The 17067-nt window shown below is 34.5% G+C and overlaps 1 protein-coding gene across 1 annotated transcript; it reads right to left on the reverse strand.

The window, feature by feature from the left end:
• Nucleotides 1-1139: 1139 nt before the first annotated feature.
• On the reverse strand, nt 1140-14274 carry LOC128242299 (perlucin-like protein). The gene is made up of 6 exons (XM_052959398.1): nt 14206-14274; nt 12506-12600; nt 11833-11923; nt 10561-10647; nt 2077-2206; nt 1140-1855 (listed from the first exon to the last, which is right to left on the reverse strand). The coding sequence occupies exons 1-6, from the start codon at nt 14258-14260 to the stop codon at nt 1807-1809; spliced, it is 507 nt and encodes a 168-aa protein (XP_052815358.1). The 5' UTR covers nt 14261-14274; the 3' UTR covers nt 1140-1806.
• Between the last annotated feature and the right edge of the window lie 2793 nt (nt 14275-17067).

Consider the following 17067-nt stretch of genomic DNA (forward strand, 5'->3'; position numbering starts at 1 on the left):
AAAAGAGTTCCAGCAAGAAATACATTTTTACTTAATTTTGTTTAACTGAGGTGGGAGAAAAAGCATCTACCATAGCCGCTCGTGTAAGATAGGTTCATCCCGACCCTCGCGCAGGGTGTTTTGCGGAAACTCGGTAAACCTCGTTTCCGCAAAATACCCTACGCTCGGGTCGGAATGAACCTATCTTACACTCTCGGCCACGGAAGATACTTATAATCTTACTTGATTATTTCAGAAGGTTGGATGGATGAGTACCGTTGTGTAAAGTCTCAATGCAATACATCAAGTAGTCGCTGAGATATCAACTTTTATGTGCTTATATTCAAAAGAGTAACCAAAATTTCTAAGTCGAATAATAAAGGGGAATAATTTGCATTATATGCAAGATAAAGTGATCTAACTTTATTAACTAAGTAGGTTCGATAGTTGGAGACACATAGCTAAAGTTGCCATACAACACCATGTATTTGCTGAGATAATGACCTGACCTAATGGTGCTTACATGCAAAACCTAAACCAAGGTGTGACGCCGACGTTACTCTCGCTCTCCTTGGCATACGACTACTCAAGCTGTACCGATATTTTACTGTGTCACACAGTGACGATATTAATCTGATATTATTTACTGTTTTGAAATTTTAACCCGCTCTCCATTCCAAATCATACGTCACCGCTCACAGGGCTGGACCACATGTCTTTCAAAGGATGTTATTTCCGAATTGACTTATGACTTTACGTTCGCATACAATTTTGCGCTCTTAAATTTCGTTCTCAATTTTAAATCATACATCACCACGCACAGTGCTGGACCACGTGTTTTTAAAAGGACGTTATTCCCAAATTGATGTTACGTTCGCATACAATTTGGCGCACTTAACTATCGTTTTATATAATTTTTAAGCATATAATAATAAGAAGAAAATGTTTTTTTAGTGTAAGAACACAATACATTTCACCCCGTAAACACAAAAAGTAAATATTGCGGCTAACTAGGGATGTTCGAGGACTAGTTTATCGACGCATGTTATTTGATGAACACTGATACACAAGATAAAACAAATGATGCCTCGTAGTTTAATTGATACCTTGAGATATAAGTAAAAGGCCTACTACATAACAGAGAAAAACGCAACCGACAAGACATTTATGCAATTATGGGGACTGGGTCGCTTACGCTGACGTGGCCAAGGGAATATGAACACCCATGAATACTATAGAACACAAACAAAAGCAGAAAACAGCATGCATGGTTCTGATAATAAAAGTTTACCAAGACGCTTGAAAACATGTTTAATGGCAATGCAAAAGGAAGGTTAGGTGAAACATAATATCTCCAATGTATGGTTTAATGCAACTCTTGTGTCTTTATACAACAGGGCTGGTTGTAAGACTTTGTGTCGATTTTCGGATGGACACGTACAGACACTACTCTGGTGATAACATATATGGATTATAGGCATGCCGAGATTTACTTTTAAACTGCATCATGTTTCAATTCATGTGGAATCAGCTGTGGGTAAAATTGATTGTTATTTTAAACTTCATGAATCAGCACAAGGTTTTTGTGCATGTTGTCACAGAGTCGTGTAATACAGGTGGTAAAAGCAGGAGAGACATAATAATCGTTTAGAGTTTGGCTACTTCCTATTGTAGTATTCATACCGTGATGAGGAAACACACAAGGTTTTTGTTGTAAAATCTTCTTAATCTTTGTTATGTTTTAATCATTACATTAGTATAACCGATGATGTGGATATGAAGTATTCTTCACATATGTAATTATTCCTGTTCGGTTCAACTCCACATTCAACCCACTATGTTCCCTTGCATACATTCTGGGTTGACGATTTGACCCCTGGAATAAAGATGAAACGTACGGTTTTGACATTAGGTAACACTTGTATATTCACGTAAACCATGTTCACCAAAGTGGTTTAACACATTTTACACGCTTCTCCCTGCAACTCTCTTATACTATTTTACTTCAACATCAACTTCAGCATCAAGAAGACACAAACATGTGTTATTGATATCATCACAAGAAGTATGTTTTAGATATACTTGGTCTACAACTACCTTTTCTCACAGAGAGCATATGCGTCCCAAAGGCTGTGTGTGCATGGAATGTCTGCCCACTGGTAATTTGGAGTGTTAAAGAAAATAGCGCACTCTTCGCCATGTGGATTTGGTTGACCTGGAGCCCAGTCTGAAAAATTAGTTAAACTTGTGCTACTGTTACATTGAATGTCGTTTTGATATGGAATATGACAGTGTGTAACATGGTGCTCCATATATGGTGCATATTAGCTAAATGTTACATTTGGTAATCGTTATGAGGTATGTGAAGTTGGCTTGTACATTGTACATCGTAGTTCAGCTTGTAATTCGTCAATTACAAGCTTGTAGTTGGGTATTCAGCTGGTAGTTCGGCTTTTATATTGTACATAGTAATTCAACTTGTAGTTCGCCAATTACAAGCTTGTAGTTGGGTATTCAACTTGTAGTTCGCCAATTACAAGCTTGTAGTTGAGTATTCAGCTTGTAGTTCGGCTCGTATATTGTACATAGTAATTCAACTTGTAGTTCGCCAATTACAAGCTTGTAGTTGGGTATTCAACTTGTAGTTCGCCAATTACAAGCTTGTAGTTGAGTATTCAGCTTATAGTTCGGCTCGTATATTGTACATAGAAATTCAACTTGTAGTTCGCCAATTACAAGCATGTAGTTGGGTGTTCAGCTTGTAGATCGGCTTGTACATTGTACATCGTAAATTAACTTGTAGTTCGCCAATTACAAGCTTGTATATCGGTATTCAGCTTGTAGTTCACCCTTACTGCACCAGCATTTATAATATTTGAATTACAAGCTAGTAGTTGGGTATTCATCTTGTAGTTCGGAAAAATACATTAGCATACATTATATTTGAAGTACAAGCTAGTAGTTGGGTATTCATCTTGTAGTTCGGACAAATACATTAGCATACATTATATTTGAATTACAAGCTAGTAGTTGGGTATTCATCTTGTAGTTCGGACAAATACATTAGCATACATTATATTTAAATTACAAGCTAGTAGTTGGGTATTCATCTTGTAGTTCGGACAAATACATTAGCATACATTATATTTGAATTACAAGCTAGTAGTTGGGTATTCATCTTGTAGTTCCGAAAAATACATCAGCACACATTATATTTGAATTACAAGCTAGTAGTTGGGCATTCATCTTGTAGTTCGGACCAAATACATCAGCTCACATTATATTTGAATTACAAGCTAGTAGTTGGGTATTCATCTTGTAGTTCGGACCAAATACATCAGCATACGTTGTATTTGAATTACAAGCTAGTAGTTGGGTATTCATCTTGTAGTTCGGACCAAATACATCAGCACACATTATATTTGAATTACAAGCTAGTAGTTGGGTATTCATCTTGTAGTTCGGACAAATACATTAGCATACATTATATTTGAATTACAAGCTAGTAGTTGGGTATTCATCTTGTAGTTCGGACCAAATACATCAGCATACGTTGTATTTGAATAACAAGCTAGTAGTTGGGTATTCATCTTGTAGTTCGGACAAATACATTAGCATACATTATATTTGAATTACAAGCTAGTAGTTGGGTATTCATCATGTAGTTCGGACCAAATACATCAGCATACGTTGCATTTATATTACAAGCTAGTAGTTGGGTATTCATCTTCTAGTTCGGACCAAATATATCAGAACACAATATATTTGAATTACAAGCTAGTAGTTGGGTATTCATCTTGTAGTTCGGACAAATACATTAGCATATATATATATACATTATATTTGAATTACAAGCTAGTAGTTGGGTATTCATCTTGTAGTTCGGACCAAATACATTAGCATACATTATATTTGAATTACAAGCTAGTATTTGGGTATTCATCTTGTAGTTCGGACCAAATACATCAGCATACGTTGTATTTGAATTACAAGCTAGTAGTTGGGTATTCATCTTGTAGTTCGGACCAAATACATCAGCACACATTATATTTGAATTACAAGCTAGTAGTTGGGTATTCATCTTGTAGTTCGGACAAATACATCAGCATACATTATATTTGAATTACAAGCTAGTAGTTGGGTATTCATCTTGTAGTTCGGACCAAATACATCAGCATACGTTGTATTTGAATTACAAGCTAGTAGTTGGGTATTCATCTTGTAGTTCGGACCAAATACATCAGCACACATTATATTTGAATTACAAGCTAGTAGTTGGGTATTCATCTTGTAGTTCGGACCAAATACATCAGCATACATTATATTTGAATTACAAGCTAGTAGTTGGGTATTCATCTTGTAGTTCGGACCAAATACATCAGCATACGTTGTATTTGAATTACAAGCTAGTAGTTGGGTATTCATCTTGTAGTTCGGACCAAATACATTAGCATACCTTATATTTGAATTACAAGCTAGTAGTTGGGTATTCATCTTGTAGTTCGGACCAAATACATCAGCATACATTATATTTGAATTACAAGCTAGTAGTTGGGTATTCATCTTGTAGTTCGGACCAAATACATCAGCATACGTTGTATTTGAATTACAAGCTTATTACATAAGCCTCAAATCTTGCAGTCATGGTTGAGCGCTTTTTTGCCTGTAACTCCTCAAGTATTCGGTTTAGAGCTTCGGTTCCTATCCCAATTTGTTTGAGAGGTCTTACTCCCTGAATCGGGAGAGGTCACATATTGGGCGCATCTAGTATAAATTAGAACCGAGTCTAAAGCGTTCGAATGTTATTTAAGCCAAGTCAAAAGTTTATTTTCAGATCATGTTATTACAGAACATAACTTTACTCAAAATTGAACATAATGACATGGCATGAAAGTAAACATAATCAAAAGCATATGAAGAAAAGTATAAAAAAAGACGATTGAAACTAATACATATAAATAAGTAAATATAATTATGTGACTAGCTTCGTCTAACCTTAGTAAACGATAAAAAACATAGCCATATCATACAAAATTGACTTTTATTACAAGCCATCGGAAAATTAAATGTTGTCAATTTGGGCCAATTAATAGAGTATCTAGGAATATATTGAGTACGTTAATCTCTATGTTAAGGACATATCAAATAGTGATTGTATTATTTCAACCACATTAATGTTACATTTAGTACAAAATGTGTCTTCTCGAAATATTGGAGATGTCATCAGACGACTACACGGTATTGTGTTTAAATGCTGTGGGGGGAAATAGACTGGTCAGCTTTTTTAAGAACATGTTATGATCTATTTTTAGAGAAATGTTTACACACCAGTCTTACAATTATAGTTGACTGCGCATGCGCCAAAATGTTGGCGATTATATCTGCAGACCGTCGGGACCCGGGATCCGGGACCTAAATTTCAAAATTAGTTTTGTTATGTTTTATAAGCGATGCAATGTTTTAACTGCCCTGTGAATCGTTTGAAACTGATTAGTTTTGGAAGGAATTAAATATGCTGCATGCATATGATTTAATGATCATTACATACGTATAATTATAACTTGCTGCCACTTGAGTTCTCATGTGAAAATACTCAATATTATATTTCAAAATGTGCATATTTTGGTAAAAGTTGTTGTTTGAGCAACCGTGTTAGAGGAACAATAGATGACACCACATGTTAAATCGACCATGAGTTCTTGTAGTGTCATTCTAAATTTACTCCGTACGCTTAATTTTACGGTTAGTGTTCACTGAAAGCATAAGTTGAAAACTTCAGGCCTTTGACTGTTGTCATGTGGCATCATCCTGTGGATTTAAAATTCATTATGGTCTTTGTGTCAAATTTGGCCGGGCCTATGTGAACACATGATTTACTTGATAAACCACATCCTGGACGATCTTATATGACACTACAAGAACTCATGGTCGATTTAACATGTGGTGTCATCTATTGTTCCTCTAACACGGTTGCTCAAACAACAACTTTTACCAAAATATGCACATTTTGAAATATAATATTGAGTATTTTCACATGAGAACTCAAGTGGCAGCAAGTTATAATTATACGTATGTAATGATCATTAAATCATATGCATGCAGCATATTTAATTCCTTCCAAAACTGATCAGTTTCAAACGATTCACAGGGCAGTTAAAACATTGCATCGCTTATAAAACATAACAAAACTAATTTTGAAATTTAGGTCCCGGATCCCGGGTCCCGACGGTCTGCAGATATAATCGCCAACATTTTGGCGCATGCGCAGTCAACTATAATTGTAAGACTGGTGTGTAAACATTTCTCTAAAAATAGATCATTACATGTTTTTAAAAAAAGCTGACCAGTCTATTTCCCCCACAGCATTTAAACACAATACCGTGTAGTCGTCTGATGACATCTCCAATATTTCGAGAAGACACAATTTGTACTAAATGTAACATTAATGTGGTTGAAATAATACAATCACTATTTGATATGCAACAAATATTTGACTTGCAACAAATATAATGTATGCTAATGTATTTGTCCGAACTACAAGATGAATACCCAACTACTAGCTTGTAATTCAAATACAACGTTTGCTGATGTATTTGGTCCGAACTACAAGATGAATACCCAACTACTAGCTTGCAATTCAAATATAATGTATGCTGATGTATTTGGTCCGAACTACAAGATGAATACCCAACTACTAGCTTGTAATTCAAATACAACGTATGCTGATGTATTTGGTCCGAACTACAAGATGAATACCCAACTACTAGCTTGTAATTCAAATACAACGTATGCTGATGTATTTGGTCCGAACTACAAGATGAATACCCAACTACTAGCTTGTAATTCAAATATAATGTGTGCTGATGTATTTGGTCCGAACTAGAAGATGAATACCCAACTACTAGCTTGTAATTCAAATACAACGTATGCTGATGTATTTGGTCCGAACTACAAGATGAATACCCAACTACTAGCTTGCAATTCAAATATTATGTATGCTGATGTATTTGTCCGAACTACAAGATGAATACCCAACTACTAGCTTGTAATTCAAATATAATGTGTGCTGATGTATTTGGTCCGAACTAGAAGATGAATACCCAACTACTAGCTTGTAATTCAAATATAATGTGTGCTGATGTATTTGGTCCGAACTAGAAGATGAATACCCAACTACTAGCTTGTTATTCAAATACAACGTATGCTGATGTATTTGTCCGAAATACAAGATGAATACCCAACTACTAGCTTGTTATTCAAATACAACGTATGCTAATGTATTTGGTCCGAACTAGAAGATGAATACCCAACTACTAGCTTGTTATTCAAATACAACGTATGCTGATGTATTTGGTCCGAACTACAAGATGAATACCCAACTACTAGCTTGTAATTCAAATACAACGTATGCTGATGTATTTGTCCGAACTACAAGATGAATACCCAACTACTAGCTTGTTATTCAAATACAACGTATGCTAATGTATTTGGTCCGAACTACAAGATGAATACCCAACTACTAGCTTGTAATTCAAATACAACGTATGCTGATGTATTTGGTCCGAACTACAAGATGAATACCCAACTACTAGCTTGTAATTCAAATATAATGTATGCTGATGTATTTGGTCCGAACTACAAGATGAATACCCAACTACTAGCTTGTAATTCAAATATAACGTATGCTGATGTATTTGGTCCGAACTACAAGATGAATACCCAACTACTAGCTTGTAATTCAAATACAACGTATGCTGATGTATTTGGTCCGAACTACAAGATGAATACCCAACTACTAGCTTGTAATTCAAATATAATGTATGCTGATGTATTTGTCCGAACTACAAGATGAATACCCAACTACTAGCTTGTAATTCAAATATAATGTATGCTGATGTATTTGGTCCGAAATACAAGATGAATACCCAACTACTAGCTTGTAATTCAAATATAATGTATGCTAATGTATTTGTCCGAACTACAAGATGAAAATACCCAACTACTAGCTTGCAATTCAAATATTATGTATGCTGATGTATTTGGTCCGAACTACAAGATGAATACCCAACTACTAGCTTGCAATTCAAATATTATGTATGCTGATGTATTTGTCCGAACTACAAGATGAATACCCAACTACTAGCTTGGAATTCAAATATAATGTATGCTAATGTATTTGGTCCGAACTACAAGATGAATACCCAACTACTAGCTTGCAATTCAAATATAACGTATGCTGATGTATTTGGTCCGAACTACAAGATGAATACCCAACTACTAGCTTGCAATTCAAATATAACGTATGCTGATGTATTTGGTCCGAACTACAAGATGAATACCCAACTACTAGCTTGTAATTCAAATATTATGTGTGCTGATGTATTTGGTCCGAACTAGAAGATGAATACCCAACTACTAGCTTGTAATTCAAATATAATGTGTGCTGATGTATTTGGTCCGAACTACAAGATGAATACCCAACTACTAGCTTGCAATTCAAATATTATGTATGCTGATGTATTTGGTCCGAACTAGAAGATGAATACCCAACTACTAGCTTGTAATTCAAATATAATGTGTGCTGATATTTGGTCCGAACTAGAAGATGAATACCCAACTACTAGCTTGTAATTCAAATATAACGTATGCTGATGTATTTGGTCCGAACTACAAGATGAATACCCAACTACTAGCTTGTAATTCAAATATAATGTGTGCTGATGTATTTGGTCCGAACTAGAAGATGAATACCCAACTACTAGCTTGTAATTCAAATATAATGTGTGCTGATGTATTTGGTCCGAACTACAAGATGAATACCCAACTACTAGCTTGTAATTCAAATATAATGTGTGCTGATGTATTTGGTCCGAACTACAAGATGAATACCCAACTACTAGCTTGTAATTCAAATATAATGTGTGCTGATGTATTTGGTCCGAACTACAAGATGAATACCCAACTACTAGCTTGTTATTCAAATACAACGTATGCTGATGTATTTGGTCCGAACTACAAGATGAATACCCAACTACTAGCTTGTAATTCAAATACAACGTATGCTGATGTATTTGTCCGAACTACAAGATGAATACCCAACTACTAGCTTGTTATTCAAATACAACGTATGCTGATGTATTTGGTCCGAACTACAAGATGAATACCCAACTACTAGCTTGTAATTCAAATACAACGTATGCTGATGTATTTGGTCCGAACTACAAGATGAATACCCAACTACTAGCTTGTAATTCAAATATAATGTATGCTGATGTATTTGGTCCGAACTACAAGATGAATACCCAACTACTAGCTTGTAATTCAAATATAACGTATGCTGATGTATTTGGTCCGAACTACAAGATGAATACCCAACTACTAGCTTGTAATTCAAATACAACGTATGCTGATGTATTTGGTCCGAACTACAAGATGAATACCCAACTACTAGCTTGTAATTCAAATATAATGTATGCTGATGTATTTGTCCGAACTACAAGATGAATACCCAACTACTAGCTTGTAATTCAAATATAATGTATGCTGATGTATTTGGTCCGAACTACAAGATGAATACCCAACTACTAGCTTGTAATTCAAATATAATGTGTGCTGATGTATTTGGTCCGAACTACAAGATGAATACCCAACTACTAGCTTGTAATTCAAATATAATGTGTGCTGATGTATTTGGTCCGAACTACAAGATGAATACCCAACTACTAGCTTGTTATTCAAATACAACGTATGCTGATGTATTTGGTCCGAACTACAAGATGAATACCCAACTACTAGCTTGTAATTCAAATATAACGTATGCTAATGTATTTGGTCCGAACTACAAGATGAATACCCAACTACTAGCTTGCAATTCAAATACAACGTATGCTGATGTATTTGGTCCGAACTACAAGATGAATACCCAACTACTAGCTTGTAATTCAAATATAATATATGCTGATGTATTTGGTCCGAACTACAAGATAAATACACAACTACTAGCTTGTAATTCAGATATAATGTGTGCTGATGTATTTGGTTCGAACTACAAGATGAATACCCAACTACTAGCTTGTAATTCAAATACAACGTATGCTGATTTATTTGGTCCGAACTACAAGATGAAAACCCAACTACTAGCTTGTAATTCAAATATTATAAATGCTGGTGCAGTAAGGGTGAACTACAAGCTGAATACCGATATACAAGCTTGTAATTGGCGAACTACAAGTTAAATTACGATGTACAATGCACAAGCCGATCTACAAGCTGAATACCCAACTACAAGCTTGTAATTGGCGAACTACAAGTTGAATTACTATGTACAATATACGAGCCGAACTATAAGCTGAATACTCAACTACCAGCTTGTAATTGGCGAACTACAAGTTGAATACCCAACTACAAGCTTGTAATTGGCGAACTACAAGTTGAATTACTATGTACAATATAGAAGCCGAACTACAAGCTGAATACCCAACTACAAGCTTGTAATTGACGAATTACAAGCTGAACTACGATGTACAATGTACAAGCCAACTTCACATACCTATCGTTAGGCAACAATTAATGAACGTTTACCGAAGTAATTAGCTTCAGAGTCATCAACAACCCATTTCCAGTGTCCCGGAACTAGTTCCTCCGTCATGCCAAGCCACCATTGGCGACCTAGAGTGTAAGGTTTAAAGTATGTAGAAACTGTACAAAATAATTTGAAAATCAACGTGAGGCGTGTCCTATAGAACAACTGTGTTTTTCGAGAGTAACTCAATTCCTTATATGTTTGGGTAAGGCTTCAGTTTGTCCGTAGACATGGCTCATTGTGTTAATATATATCGAGCCTGCGTCTCAGACTCGGGACGTAAGAGAATACGGATCCTGGCTTCTCAATCAAGCTATACAATAAATCAGTATAAACCAATATATATATATATATATATGTCACCAGAAAAGCATTTTATCGTAATTTTCCATTTATTAGATACCTGCCTATTTAATTATTCCTTTTTAATTTTCGGTTTCAATTTGAGTCAAATTTACCGCCATCTGTCAAATGCGCGTATGAATTCGAATGTGTTACGTAATATTATGTAATAAAGCCAAGGGAGGCCGCTATAGCAAAACGAAGTCAGAAATTAAAGAATTCACTTTATTGAGAAAAATAAGAACAAATAGTTTGTGTTTTAGCAAAATTAACAAATTGCTAACACCAGAACAATTATAAAATGTCACAGCACAAAAAAAACGGAACTAATTTTACAAGCATACACTAATCGTCATTTCTTGTAGATGTTACGTGGCCTTTTTTAAAAAAGTAAATATTTGTGGGATTTTTTGACGATAATAATGTGCAGAATTGAGGGAAGCTCGTGAGTCAATCGCTATTTCTATCGATGATGCGAATTCACCTTCTTCTTTGTATTGGCGAGCTGCTCATATCTATGATAATAAACATAGCATAAATTCAACAAGTTATGAACTTCGAAATGACAAACAACTACATTGTAGTTCACTGAAGTAGCTGTCTAGATAGATTAAAAGCGTGTTCTGCTTCGTGCTTGTCCTCATGGTTCTTTGAAGAACGTGAGAACCATGTTCCTAAATATTGACATGCTTCTGGAGCGTGAGTAAAGTTAGATAGTTTTTTTTAAAGTTGACATGTTTTACCAGTTTTTTTTTTGGTCATGCTATTTTTAGCAACGCGAAAGTAATTCCAGATTATAAACGGTACTCGCATGATACGGAATCAGACAGTGTCATGATACGGATTTTTCAATACGCCGTTCTGTATTTTCATTGTTGGATATGAAAGGGATACGATAGGCATATAATAAATATAATATATTATCTTACTCGTAAATTCACTTAGCACATCCTTCAGAAAGCTATTTTCTATCTCCGTTTCCACTTTGACAAGATGAGCTCCGTGCTGCAAACAGTAATGCTGAAAAATAGTTTAAACGACATATTTCAACATTACATTCATTCTGTTGTTGAAACCGACAGGGTGACATTGTCAGTATGTCCTGAATCTATATAACGTTGTTATACAAATTGTTTAACCTTTCTAAGTAAAGTAAGGGTTCTGTCCGCTACCCTGTAAGGAATTACAATAATACAATAATTGTATCAACGGCATGTGGTAAAACATTTATTCCTAAGTAAACTCCTTTCCTGGTGAACTCGTGTTTCACTGACGGTTCCAAGGCGGTGGTCGCATCTTTATTGATGCGCATGTGGTCATAATGGTGTTCTTTTGTGTTTCTCTTCAGTGTCGTTTGGGGCCTTACCCTGGGTCTCCAAACATGGTGTTTACCTGTAGCTTTTTTGTATTATTGTACCTCGTTGTACATTATAACTCTTCTTAAATAAATCAATAAAGATATAGAACACACAGGAAGGATTCTTATGTTTAAAACTTAAGCGTTCACAGACGTTAACGGTTTACAATTTACACGATACAGTGAATTAACATTTTGTAATATTATTTTTATCAAGGTACTTTGCTGTCTATAACTGAACATACCTCTGCCTCCGTGAAAATAAACGGCCCCTTGCCAAAGTAGTAACAAGAGCCGTTAAAAGCTAGCCATCTGTCTGGACAAAGCGTTACGCCGTTTCCTGTTAAAAGTTTTTGGCATTGTAACTAGCATAAAATATGTTGTCTTTGGCCTCAATATGAAACCGATAGCCATTGCCAACTTTGGAGCTTATCAGGTTAACGGTGACCTCTCATTCGGAACTCCTCGGTCATTTTCTACGAAAAACAAAATCGGATGCAAGCCGGTACATCAGTAGAAGTAGTTCGTAAAATTTGAATAATATCATGAATTAAATGAAGTCTTTGAACGTGTATTTGTAGATCTAAGTTTAATTTGATTGCCAATGAAGTGTATTATTGCTTACATAATTAAGGTTCCCGACAGTTAAGTCATTAAGCTTAACTACTAAATTGAAACTTCTACGCGATCTACTTGCAGCGTAGTAAAAGTGTACAGATTTCTGACATTGTAAACCGTCCATATACATCCGAGGTTGTTTTCGATAGAAAATGGCCGAGGAGTTCCGATTGGGTGATCTCTATCAATTTCTCCGCTCAGTGCAATATTAGCGTAAGCGTAGGCTAGTTTAGCAAGTATTAATATGTTTGACGCATGGTCAGATTATAAGGCAGATAAGAAAAATAAATAAAGATAAATTACGTCATAAATGCTACGTCGGAAGGCAATATTTTGCTTCAAATAAAGACTATAAACATTTGTCCGAGATGTTATAGACAATACAACCTGTGCAACAACATATAAGGCCATAAAAGTTCTTTGTTTCCTAACGTCTCAAAATACAATAGGGTATAGGTAGGTAGGTAGGTAGGTAGGCAGGCAGGCAGGCAGGCAGGCAGGCAATTTTCTTGAGAAACGGGATTCTGTACCAAACCTACCTGTATGAGGGTATATCATTATTGAAGAAAATAATCAATATTAAAATGGTCAAATTCAACAATGTTCACTTACAAAATGTACAGTTGTTTTTTTTTAAATAAAGGGGATAAATACCTAGGACAAAAATGAACAATCTGTGTTTTTTTTTTATTATTGTCATCAATAATGTTTGTTTTATTGTGGCTTGTATTTCAATCACAGTCTAAGGCTGGCATGGAAAATCCATCATAACACAATGATTTCAGATAGAGATTAACATAATTGGTCGATTGGTAGATGACTTTTTTACCAACTACATTCAGATGTTATATGATAACAACCAGTGTGTACAAAGAATGTTCGGCATAATGTGATACGAGTATATGCAAGGAAGTGCTTTTAGCTAAAGCTACTTTTGTTTTCTTCTTTACCAATCAAATGTATTAATACATGCAGAACAAATGTTGTGTCAATAGTTTTAAAGTTATAAGTACTGATCATCACATGACATTTTCCTTTCTGCTTAGTAAAAGATGTTAAAATTATTTTGGATGTATATATGAACTTTCCATGCAAATAGAAACACTTTAAAAACTGGCACTAAATTTAACCTTTTTTTAGATGACAGAAGCAACTTTTGTGCTTATGCATAATATTTCGGGTAAAATATATGAATAAACTAACATGACTTAACGAAAAAAGCAACGTTTGTTTTTTATTTTACTTTATGAAATGCATATTAAGAAACGTGGAATTCATGCATCTGTTTCTAATCACAAAGCATTCGTTTTATAGTGATTTTACATACCATATATTCCTTTGAATAGCAGAAAAGACAAACATAGCCTTATTATGTCTGCCATTGTAACATATGATAGGTAACATGAACAAAAAGTCTTATCTCGACCAATTTGACGTTATCAATCCAACACCTTTAAATAGATTAAATAACTGCCATTCGAATTTAGGTCGTATAATTTACATTTAAAGATATACTGTTACTCCCAAATAAGATTTACCACAATTAATAATATTGTTTAATAGTCCATAAAGGACGAATAAACGTCGAAAACAATGGTTCTTATGAAGGATACCGAATTTAATTTAAAAGAAATGTGCATAAAACACGTTAATTCTACCCTAGGAGACTATAGTAGATCACAGTAAATCTTTTAGCATTCACCAATCATTTAATATGTTTGCGCTTTCTGTTGTTAAATAAACGGTTACAATCTTGTTTTCAGTAATTAATATTTTCCATTATTGCATTATTTAGTAAGTAGTTAAAGGTTTATCAGTCACAATTTATGTTTGTTATACATGTGTATGCATTGATTTTGAATAAGAGTGTCACTTTAGAGATATACTTTTATTCAAAATTAAAACTAACCATACATACATTCGAGCACTAAGCATCTGTTCTCAACAGATATTGGCCTTAACGTTAACGGCATTATATCAATTGACAAGTGACGTAGTTCAACGCACCTCGGCTTAGAACTGTATACTTTCACTTCATCAAAACTGAATGCTTTTTTCGTGCAATCTTGGGTTTAGTTAGTATCAAGTGAGTACTAAACGCTGATAAATAACGTGCACTCAAATGTTAAACTTATAATAATTCCGAATACATTTATCGCGTCAATGTTGTTTCTGTGCCAAGTATAATGTTCCGATTGTCTGCAATTAATTGAAAACTTGGAAGGTCATGATTTTTATCAGGATAATCGTATACATTGTCTTAGTAAATTTTATACCTCTATCAAATTTGACAAATTGAATTTATGCAAAACCACGTTGTTTTGTTAGTGTATGTAATTAAATTGAAATGATATACTATACTATACTACGCACAACCAGCGAACCACAATGGGGCAATATAGACAAACTAATTAAATTCAACAATAAATAATCAATCAACTTGCAAACGCCTTATTGCAAAATTGCCGTCACTGGCTGAAGAACCAGAAGTTTTATGTCTAATTTATGTTCAATCGTTAGCGAACATAATAAATACATATTTTCGTAAATGTTCAGGTCTTTAAGGGGCTTTAAGTTTAAGTTTAAATTTTAAGAATGAATAGTTAAAACCCAGTAGATCAACCAGAATCGGAGTAGCTGTAGGTTCCATCATGTTGGCACTATCACCAGAATCGGAATAGCTGTAGGTTCCATCATGTTGGCACTATCCAGTCAGCACTTACTGTGGCTTTGTGCTGATTGATTCCATTTGGCACATTTGTAATATGAAAGTGAATAACATGCATAGTGTAACATAAAGTGACACGATCATTAGCCCGGTATTTAACAATATACCTGTTTCAGTGTGTGTACCACGTGATAAATTACGTCATTAATTTTACGGACGGCAATAATCTGCTTCGAATGATTTCGTAAAACAAAAATAACGTTTTTCTTTTTCTTCATCATTTTAAATGAAACAAAAGACAATCTTTGTATCTCAAAGAGCCCTGCCTCCGTTTTATTACCTGAGTTTGATTTGGTGATTAGTTTCATCACACACATCGACATACCTGTTTCCAAAACAATGTTTTGAAAGTGCTCCATCAGCCGCCAGCTTTGTGAAAAGGTTTTCGGTGTGTTTCAAGAAACTAAACTTTTAATCAAACTTAAGTAAATGACCGAATGCTTTAGTGCAACGACCTTCCTATTACAACCAATTTAGCTACTACAGTAACTCATCAGGTCATTAAAGTGACTCGCTCATGGTTTGTAAAATGCATTGTTTTAATTACGAAATAAAGTGTGGCAAATTATAAAGAGTGTTAAAACAAAAACTACCAAAAGCTGGAACCCTTCAGCAAATGTTTATATTTGCTCAAATATAGTCTTTGAAGACAACAGTCTTTGACGACCACAATTTTCATTATATTAGCGTTTATAACGCGATTGAAATTTAATTTCGGCGGTGGTGTTGCGTGATTGGTTGGTCTATAGGGATACATGTTTGCAATTGTCAATGGGGAAGTGAATACGGATAAACTTTAGTAATGAAAAAAAGAATATTTGTTAATGATATCAACTCTCTCTCCGGTTTTAAATTGACAGACGATTTTGGTGACATTTCGTCTTATTAATGTTTCATTTGACACTTATATAATAAGTGCGTGGCTGTGTTTGGTATATCTAAGTGTCTTGTGAGAATATTGACACTATTTAGTGCATTATTTTATTGGAAGTGAAACTTAGACTATTTTGATAGCAGTTTCCTTGATTTGACAGCTGATTTAATCAACATAAGCATTTCATCGGTGACATTCTACATTGATCAACATTACACATTGGGACTTCAGACTTCATACTACATGGACAATTTATTTAGAGCTTTAAATATTTAATTAATTAATTTTGACATTTTGATTGATTGCTTTATGAGTTTATTTTTCAATTATTTAAATTTTTTATGTATCTTTTCAGATTGTATTTTGAGTGAACATACCTGGGCACAGCACAGTATGAAGCTCTTACACATCCTGTTGCAGTTGTAGCATAACAAAGGTGTTGGTGAGCAATTAACATCGCATTCATTTATTTACTTAACAACTTATTGTCGTCAATAACCGTTTTAATGCGTGTAAAACTTTCAAAACGTCATATAAAACGAATAAGCCTAATGTTTTAAACAGGAAATTAAAAAAAGTTATTCTCT

The sequence above is a fragment of the Mya arenaria genome, chromosome 8 (genome assembly GCF_026914265.1).
Source record: "Mya arenaria isolate MELC-2E11 chromosome 8, ASM2691426v1".
NCBI classification, from domain to species: Eukaryota; Metazoa; Mollusca; class Bivalvia; order Myida; family Myidae; genus Mya; species Mya arenaria.

Bases quoted from the DNA above. Each gene is read 5' to 3' on its own strand.
- LOC128242299 (XM_052959398.1), bottom strand. From the start codon at position 14,260: ATGGCAGACATAATAAGGCTATGTTTGTCTTTTCTGCTATTCAAAGGA. The intron at 11,924-12,505 runs GTATGTTCAGTT...ACTATTTTTCAG, and splicing joins TTATTTTCACGGAGGCAGAG to CATTACTGTTTGCAGCACGG. The intron at 10,648-11,832 runs GTAAGATAATAT...CTTACACTCTAG, and splicing joins TGTGCTAAGTGAATTTACGA to GTCGCCAATGGTGGCTTGGC.